Genomic DNA, 10,268 nt, shown 5'->3' with positions numbered 1-10,268 from the left:
TACTCCCTGATGGGTTATGTAACCAGATTGAGGGAATGATTAGCCGGTTCTATTGGGGCGGGGATGTAACGAGACGTGGCATGCATTGTCTTAGTTGGACGGATTTGTGCAAGGCCAAGGATAATGGCGGACTTGGGTTCAGAGATTTTAAAATGTTTAATTCTGCTTTAGTAGCCAAAAATTGGTGGCGTATCAAATCCAATCCTGAATCACTTATGGGGAAGGTTTATAGAGCGGTTTATTTCCCGCGAGGCACGATCCGTGGGGCTAAACGTGGCTATCGCCCGAGTTATGCTTGGTCTAGTATTATGCGATCTGGTGAGATCTTTGCAACTGGGGGTATGTGGAATATTGGTAATGGAAAAAGTGTTAAGACTTGGTTAGACAAGTGGGTTCCAGGGACGGATACACTGGTGTATAGTGTGGAGCTTGCTCAACATTTTGGAGTCACTCTTGTGTCTGACCTTATGCTGCCGGGCTTGCTGGCATGGAATAGGGAGCTTATCAATTTTATTTGTTGTCCGCCGACGGCGCAAGCGATTATGGCAATTCCTTTGCCTCTTGTCCCTCATGATGATGTTCTGTATTGGCCCTTCTCTTCAGATGGTCATTACTCGACCAAGTCAGGTTACCAATTCCTACGCCACGGCGCTGAAGCTGTTGTTGCGTCCTCTTCCCAGGTTCCCTCTCTTCCGCGTGCGAATTGGAGGAAGCTTTGGAAAGCTGATGCGCTCCCTCGATGCCGTGAGACGGGGTGGCGGGCGTGCCTTGAGGTCCTTCCGGTGCGAGCCTACCTTCATGCGCGCGGTTTGGTCACGGACCCGACGTGCCCGCGTTGTTTGGTAGCTCCGGAGACTGTCCAACATGCGTTGCTCTTTTGCCCGATGGTGCAGCCAATTTGGTTTGCCAGCTCTCTTGGTTTCCGCCTAGCTCATGAGTGCCGAGTGCACGAGTTTGTTTCTGATTTTATGCAGGTTGCAGACATGTCCAGCCTTGGAGCTTTTCTCACCTTGCTGTATGCGATTTGGATGGCCAGAAATGAGCTATGTTTCAAGGAGAAGGCTTCAACATTGGAGCAGATTTTGACCCATGCAGCTTCACTCACACCGCTGCCACCTTTGGAGGGTCCTATGGTTCCGCAAGTTCATCGTCCCAACACTTGGTCCCGTCCACATCCGGGCACGTTCAAGATCAATTTTGATGCGGCGATGGCTCCTACCGGCGACGCAGGCTTCGGTCTTGTTGCTAGGAATTCTCGTGGGGAAGTGTTGGCAGCAGCGTGCTCCTCGCATGGTCCAGCAGCATCTTCTTTGTTAGCGGAGGGGCTCTCTTTCCGTTGGGCGCTCGGTTTGGCTATGGATCTTGGTTTCCGGCGCGTCGTGTTCGAGACCGACTGTCTCCTTCTTTATGAGGCGTGGAAGCGCCGGGGTGGTTGCTCTATTTTAGACTCTTTGATATTAGACTGTCGTCGTTTGTCTTCTGGTTTTGATGCTTTTGATTTCAGTTTTATTCGTCGTACTGGCAATAGTGTCGCTGATGCTTTAGCTAAGCGTTCTTTTATTTTGGGTGTTTGGGTTTGGATTGAGGAGATCCCTCAAGACTTTTATGGCTTAGTCCAATCTGATGTAATGGCCTCTGAGCCCTCTGTTTCTTCGTAATTGAATGAATCATTTTTCAAAAAAAAAAAAAAATCAAATCTAAAATTTAAAAAGGTACTAAATAAATATAGATAAAAACTATCAAAATTTTGCAAATCACAATAAAAACTCATAAAATTTTGAATTAATTAAAAATCCGAAAATTCAATAAAAATACCATAAAAATTAATTAATGCTCTAAAAATAAATTAAAAATAAATTAAGATTAAATCAAGAAATAAACAACCTAAATCCTAATCAAATCTAAAATTTAATGTGGCAAATAGGGCCAAGGTGGAAAAGCTGATGTGTAAATTATTAAATGAGAATTAATAGGTGGAAAAGCTGACGTGTAAATAATTAAGTGAGAATTAATCTCGGAGCGACACGTCACTAACTTGGCCTGTGAGAGCGACACGTCATGCTAGAAGTTCTTCTTTTCTAATATATATTGATTGATATTGATTGTACTTTATTTCTTCTTATTTATTCTTCTCACATGAACATTATTTTGACAAATATCAATTATTGCTCTCTTAAAATTTTAGTTGAGCAGGTTAATAAGAATAATTTTTTTCATTCTAAGTGGACGGGGATAGAGAGAGTAGTTTTTAATGAATTGATTTCTATTTATTTTCTCACTTGTGACCACCGTTGCATTTATTGAAGTATACGTATATTTATGATTTTGTCAAAATATTGAGATAAAAAATCCCAAGTTGTGTATGAAACCAATGAGTTCACAAAACTAATACTATCAACAACCACTTTACCGTTTTTTAGGGCTCGTTTGGTATGCTGTATAGTATAAGGCCTGATAGTATAAGACATGATTGTATTAGGCCTGATAGTATAAGGCCTGATAAAAACTTAGTACTGTACAATGTTTGGTGTGACATTGTATAACCTGTTGTATTGTTAAACTTAATACAATCATATGTTTGGTGAAGTCATAAATAATGATGGATAGTATAAAAATTAAATATTTGTTCAAAAGTACCCTTTAACAAAATACCCTTTAAACAAATTTTATAATACTTGCCAAAATATTTTCTTGATTTGAACTATGAAATAATTTAACAATCTTCCTAATAGCAATATAGAAATAGTTTTCATCAATTAAAATAACATGCCACACCTAGTCCTAAACAGTAATTGATCAAAACCAAGGGATATGCAAGCTACAGTCACGCTCAATGGCACAATAACAGATAATACAAATCAGAACATGTGCCAATCCTCCAAGCATGACCTCCCATCTGTTCTCCCTTAAAAACCACACCTTTCCGATGCATCTCCAAAGGCCATGGATCAAGCCTGTTTCTCTCCAAACTATCTAAGGCACAAATTTCATAGAGAAATATGTTATTTTTCTTTGAATCTTGGTGATATGAGGTTAAAAACAAGCCCAGAGGGTCGAGAGCGTACAGAAATCAGGTTCTGGAAATTTTCCGGCGGGTCTTCTCCGGAGAAGAAGGCTGATGACGGCGGAGAAACTCGCCGGAGATGAAAATGCAGAAAGGGATTGTTCCTCTCTTCAATCTGATTACTATGGTGACGTTTTCGCGGCCAATGGAGGTTGGAGAAGATGGATTTCGTCAGTTGCAGGTCGATTTGCTCGCCGGGGAAGCGTCCAGATCGCGGCGGAGCTTCCTCCGATGGGTTCCTGGGTTGTTCCTCTTCAAGTTGCAGGTTAGAAGCGGTGATTTTGTGGAGGTTTTGGGTCTGGTTCGAGAGCCACAGATCTCACAGAAAGAGAAATTTCTAGTTGGGGGAAACAGCGTGAAAGGAAAGGAAGGTGAAAGGAGGAAGAAGAGGAAAAGGGGCTAGGAGAAAAAATAGAAAAGAGGAAGAAGAAGAGGAACAGGGGAGGAAGAAGATGAATGAAGGCCACATAGGAAGAAGAGAACGTGTGATGATAGATGAATGAGGCTAGGGTTGGAAATATTTTTAAGTAGCTAATACATCAAAACTTATCAGGCCTTATCCTTCATTTGAGTGATGTATTAAGTTATCCATCATTTTAATGTATTAGAAGAGATTGATGGATAAAGTTATCCAATACGATGTAAGCCCAAACACCTGATAAGCATATAACGTATTGTATAAGCTTATACAATCAGGCTTAATACGTTGTACCAAACGGGCCCTTAAAGAACTACTGTATCACTTTGGGCAGTTTGCTTAAAGTAGAATTTAATGATAAAATGCAGTCGCAGTAATTAAAAATAGATAAACAACCATCAACACTTTGAATAAGAATAGGGTTATTTATGCTTGGGGTCCCTGAAGTATAGTCAGGAATTGGGATACGTCCCTAAACAAATTTTTTAATGTTCAACATCTTTTAACTTATAAAACCGTTAGGCTGTCATCTCTTAATCGATTCCATGTTTACTTGGCATGCCAATTTGCAGGTAAGTAGTGACGTGTCAGTTATTTAACCAGATTTTAATTTTTTTAATTACACGTTGGAAAGTAATTTAATTTTTATTTTATTCCATAATTAAAATTAAAATATTAATTAAAAATAAAATCCAAAATTTGTTTTTCATGCTTACATAGCTTGTAGGTAAGTGCTGATATGTCGGGTTTTTTCATTTTTTCATTTTTTTTTTCAGGGTAACATGAGTAATTACATTTTCCATTTTTTTCCCATTTCCCTTTCTTACTTTCTCTCCCCTTTTTGGATCAAATTGGGTTGGATTTCCGCAATTTCCATTTCCAAAATTTATACATGATGATTGAAATTCTATCAAAATCTAACATCTGAACTTGAAATTTCAACCCATTTTCACCTTCAATTCAATGAGCAGTAATAAGAAACAATAACTTCCAAATCAAATGTAGCCCCGGTGGATTCTAACGAAATCATTCAATCAAAGCGTGAACGTCGACGAAGGAAGAAGTGGAGTCCAACGCCTACGATATACGCGACAACGAGGAGGAGGGTTTGTTTGTTATGGTTGCGTGCCACCATGACCATCACTTTCTCTGCAACCTCAACAAGCCCAAAATCTCTACATACTCACTCCTGTACACATTCTTCTTCCTTCCTTCTCCTCCAAATTCCTTCTACTCCTCTTCACCTTCAGTCACTCCTTTCTTCTCAGATGGCTGCTCAACATCCATGTATTTGCAAACGGGTTATCCTTTGGGAAACCAACAACTTCTCTCAAAGGGTTATCCTTTGGTTTTTCTTTACAAGTTTATCATTACATTCTAGCACAATGACCATTAAGGTAGGAAGACACTCTTCAAAATTTATAGACCACGGTTTCATAAAAAATGACAGCAAAAGTTTAATTGTTTGTTCTATTTTTACATTATTTATTTATCTGTTGTGCATCATGGTGCTGGTTAAGAGGCAAATGAACAAATATTGATGTGTGGATTTTATTTTCACCCTTCTGTTGAAATAAGGTTGGTTTCAGGAAACTTAGGATAGTCTTAATTTATATTCATTTCTCAAATTTTGCTCCTTTTTATTCATCATGTTTGAGCTGTGAGTAGAAGCATACTATAGCTATTTGCACTGTATATGAATGATGCACAACTTACTAATTTTATCTTTTTTATGATACACAGGTCACTCAAATTGATGAAAGCATATGAAGAGCTCATATTTAATCTTCATGAGCAGGTCAGAAGCACTATTGTATTCCAGTGTTGATTAACTCGATTTGATTAGTTGCACTATTGTACTCTAGTGTTGATTAACACACATTAGAGCAAATATCATAAGTGTTTAATGCTGATAGGCTTGGTCAAAATTTGGTGCCAAATGCAGTCTTATTTCTTATCATTCTTATACATGTGCTAGGTAAAAGCTTGAGCATTTTTTTTTTTTTTGCAGTACATGCTGGGTTCATATAAAAAATCTCTAGATTAGAGTCCCTTCCGAGTTCTGAGAGACGCTTCTTGGAACAGCGTGAGAAGGAATGCGACATGGTATTGGAATTTAATCGACACGGAGAAACTAGTGATGAAGGCCAAGCACTTGTCCTTGATAGTGTTTTAGGAAAATTGAGATGAGTTCACTTGTCTATGTTTATGACTTTACAATGTTCAAATGTCATCTAATGTTAACGTAATTTATGTTTGATATGTTTATAACATGTCTTTGTTGGCTAATTACTTTGTCTATATTGTTGATACATATACCGACGGAAGACAAGTCGTAAGAATATCTTGATGTATGGTTTATCAATAAAGATTTGTGGGCCACGCAACACCGAACCGCCACAAAACTGACAAAGTTGTTTTTTCTGTCAATTTCCAATTTTGAGGCGGTACTTTCGGCGGTTCTAAGCCGCCACAATTTTGCTTTTCTTTTTCGTGGTCCGTATATCAGAATTAATTATTTATTTCCACCAAGACAGGCTATAGTGATGACAACCTTCCTTAGGTATAGTGACTTAAATACTAAGGAAGAAAATGTATGTGGGTCCTAACTACAAATTTTATGTTTTCATTGTTTAAAAAATAAAAATAACGTAGGATGACAAAGAGAAAAAAAGTCAGATAAATACGACAATAATATCTAAGCTATATTCCGCCATCAATCTAACTTACTAACTTAACTTCAAGAGAAAAAAAAGAAAAAAGAAATAGGGGACGGGATTAACAATAATTGATTGGATAAACATCCATAAATAATTATTTGGCATAAAATATATAACAAAACTGAATGCAATGGAATAACTTATTCACTCTCCCGTCAAAAAAAAAAACTTATTCACTCTCATGCAATAAAGCCAAGAACCAAAAAGAGAAACTAAAAATAGTTATATTATCTGGAAACAATTTTTCAAATAGTTAAGAATCTGAATTCAGAGTTTTCTTTGAAGGAGTTGGGTAAGCTTGATTATTTTCTTGGAGTCCAAGTCCATCATTTGCGGGACAGATCCTTACTCTTGACTCAAACCAAATATATCCATGATTTACTTGAAAGAGCATATATGAGTGAAGCTAAGGGTATCTCTACTCCTATGATTGGTGGTGCAGAAGTTAAGCAAGTATGGGTCAGATTACTTTGCTGATCCCACGCTATACATGTCAATTGTAGGGGCCCTCCAATATGCTACTCTAACCAGGCCTGAAATCAGCTTTGCAGTGAATAAAGTATGCCAGTTTCTAAGCCAGCCTTTGGAGGATCATTGGAAGGCTGTTAAGCGCATACTTAGATATCTCAAGGCCACCATTCATCATGGCCTGCATCTAAAACCATGTTCCTTAACTTCTCCAGTCCCATTACTGGCCTTTTGTGATGCAGATTGGGGCTCAGATCCTGATGATAGAAGGTCAACTTCAGGGTCTTGTGTGTTTTTTGGACCTAATCTTTGTGTGTTCTTTAGACCTAATCTTGTCTCTTGGAGCTCTAAGAAGCAAACCTTAGTTGCTAGGTCCAGCACAGAGGTAGAATACAGGAGCTTGGCAAATACCTCTGCTGAATTGTTGTGAATACAATCTCTTTTACAGGAACTTCAGGTTCCCTTTATGTGACAACATGGGTGTTGTAGCATTGACTCACAACCCAGTTCTTCACTTGTATAATTCTTGTACCTCTCCCACCCCCAATTCAACCAACACCTTCCAGGCACAACTTAGGATTAGTAGACCACTCACAAAATTAGTATGAGAACCCCTTTAACTGGCCTCTTAACCAGCTCCTTTTTTCCTGCACAAAACAAAAGTAAATGCCATTGTGATATGCACAAATGAACCAGTAAACTATAGCTCATTTTTTTCATTTTGATTAGATGTTAAATCAAGATTCTCAGGTTAAATTTTTGCAGCTAGTAGAGCAGATTAAAACAGCAAAAAAGATAAATCTCATCAACAGACCCAATTCTCTACTATAGCTATATTAACCAATGTAAGTACGAGTGGCACAATAGACCCAATATTTGTTGCTGCCAGTCACCAGAATTCTAGCAAACATACAGGTCGCAGAACAAATAAGTGAGGATTAACAAATCTGTTACACGCATAGCAATCTAGACATAAGAGACTAACATAAAAGAATGAAGCTTGTGATAGAATGAAAGCCTTAACTGAATAACTGATAAAAAGCTAACTAGCCTAAAAGAGGATTAACAAATCTGTTACACGTAGTTAACAAGTTTTAAACTAATAAGCTAAGTAATAGCTCTACACTTGTTATCTTTCAGTTAACAAGACTTACAATTAAATCAAAGACAAACACTTATTATCTTTCCAACATCCACCACCACAATACCCTGCCTCCTCCTTAACAAATCTGCAAGAGTGAACATAGTGCTTGTGGATCTTGCACTACAAATAGGCTACAGTCACAAGTGCGCAACAAAGTAAGGTTTAGGAAGACTAAAACACACTAGTCTCAGGATAAAAAAGCAAAGATGGTTATACGTTTATCAGGATGAATCAACTTATATAAAAAACAAAGACTCATCAAGATGAAGCCTAACACAAATATAGATGGAATTCATTAAATGTCATAATGATGTGTGACCGGAAGACATTTAATAAACCCAAAAAAAGATACCGATTTCTATATTTCTGTTAGGAACTATCAGCGTGAATCTTAATCCTAAATATACATCAACCCAATAAGTAACGCTTTTAAAGGGGTAGGAGGGGATAATAAGAGTTAAACATTTTAGTTTTTAGTTTTGAGACGTTTGCGTTTTAGTCTCGTAAAAATAGCTTTGCTGTGCTTCGGTGACGTTAGCCAAATCATAATTTGGTGTGCAAGATCCACAAGAACCCTATCCACTCTCTTTCTGCTAGAGACACTGATATGAAAATTCTATGCTGGAAGCAAAAGAACTTCTTCACATAAAGTATACACATCTATCTATTGTACTTTAAAAATAGATTAATCATCACATTGTTAACCAAAGATAACCCATGGTATGATAAGCAGTGGCGGATCCAGGACCCCGGGGTCAGGGGTTCAAATTTTTCAAATGAGGACATCGATAAAAATATAATTAAAAACAATTGTAATATGTTTATACATCAGAAATTATACAAATCTTAGTTGTCCTCTACGCGACAAGCTAAAACCCCTAAAAAAACTACAATTAAAGGGTTGTACAAAACCAACAGTAGCTAGACAAAAACACAGCCAGGGACCATCTCTAAGGGAGTGCACAAACACAATAGCTGCAGCCTGCTCTGTACTTTAAGAGAGCCTCCAAAGGTAGATCATAGATAGCTATTCAGTTACATGAGCCTTCTTTTTGTGATATAAACACTTCAGTTTTTCCAATAAAAATGTCAATTAAGCATTTGTAGTCTCTCATTGTACATCACACTCAGTTTGGACTTTAGGTAAGGATAGTGAACAAACCTTAAATCTTTTGCATAATGATTTTGATGGAGTTGTGTTCTCAGGTTGGGTAACAATCATGTTAGAAGCATCATTTGAATGAAATTATGACATTTGAGGAAATCAATTTAGGGAAATCAAGCTTGAGAAAGGAGAAGAGAAAGGAAATTAATTTATTCATTTAGGGAAATCATCCATACCTAGGGTAGAGCCGCAGAGCCAGAGGCACGGCTGGACTGGTCTGGTGGTGGACAATGGTGATGCGGCGTGGTGGTGGTCGGTGGTGGTGCGCCATTCCCGTGCGGGCGTGCGTGAGTTGATGACGGCCAGACCTAGGTGAGAGTGCTTGTGCGTGTATCGTGAGAGAATGAGAGTTAGTCTGTCTGACGCAATGTTATTAAACTCAGCCCGGTGATCGACTAAGTCAGGGCACTGGGTCAATGAGTCATTGATCTGACCAATGGATCACTGGTTGAACCACTTGACTCGGTTGACACATTTTTTTTAAAAAAATACTTAGTTTTTTGTATGGATATAAATACTTTTTTTTGAAACAAATATAAATACTTAGTTTAAAATAAATTAAAAATTATAACAAAATTAGTTTTAACAAATATGCATATACTATTTTATTCCCTTATTAACTTATATTATATGAATAATTTCACTTATTGTAATTTTTACTTTGCAACTTTGTATTCATAGCTTAATAATATTAAAAAACACCATTTCATGTATGCTTTTGGTCAACTATTATATTAAAAAGAGCTTTTAAGGGACCTAAGGTCCAAGTGCAGCCAAATCGCACAGCTAAATGAAAAACGTGGTTTTTATTTTTTACATAAAATCTCGAGGTAACTTGCGTACATCAGCATCTAACCAAAGGTTATTTTTTTTCCACAACAGGTTGTGATATTCATTTACTTGTGTGGATCTATAAGGGCCTTGACCCAATTAACCAAGAAACCCTACTTTTTAAGTTGTCTTCTTTCCTATTCTCATGCTCATGCGCCGCACCAGTGGCGGATCCAGGACCCGGGGTCAGGGGTTTCAAATTTTTCAAATGAACACATGGATAAAAATAGTAAATAGTGAGATTTATACAAAAGAAAGAGAAAAACAAAAAGCAAGGCATGGCCGCATGGGTTAAATCAGCAGTTTAACTCTTGTTGAAGGGGGGAAAAGTAGCAATATATGGTAACACAAGTACACGACACTTAAGCTAAGCATCATCTGAGATTACAAAATTTTCAAGTGCAAAAATTGATAAACAAGATTATAATCAAAGTGGCTCCCAAAACAAGATGTTCAAA

The 10,268-nt window shown here is 37.6% G+C and overlaps 1 protein-coding gene across 1 annotated transcript; it reads left to right on the top strand.

Moving 5' to 3' along the window:
• Positions 1-6,692: 6,692 nt before the first annotated feature.
• On the top strand, positions 6,693-7,100 carry LOC130717530 (uncharacterized mitochondrial protein AtMg00810-like). The gene has a single exon (XM_057567776.1). The coding sequence runs from the start codon at positions 6,693-6,695 to the stop codon at positions 7,098-7,100; it is 408 nt and encodes a 135-aa protein (XP_057423759.1).
• Positions 7,101-10,268: the final 3,168 nt, after the last annotated feature.

Source organism: Lotus japonicus, chromosome 5 (genome assembly GCF_012489685.1).
Source record: "Lotus japonicus ecotype B-129 chromosome 5, LjGifu_v1.2".
Lineage (NCBI taxonomy): Eukaryota > Viridiplantae > Streptophyta > Magnoliopsida > Fabales > Fabaceae > Lotus > Lotus japonicus.
Note: the sequence above shows the minus strand (reverse complement) of the source record. Positions and strands in the feature narration are given on the sequence as shown.

Bases quoted from the DNA above. Each gene is read 5' to 3' on its own strand.
- LOC130717530 (XM_057567776.1), top strand. From the start codon at position 6,693: ATGTCAATTGTAGGGGCCCTCCAATATGCTACTCTAACCAGGCCTGAA.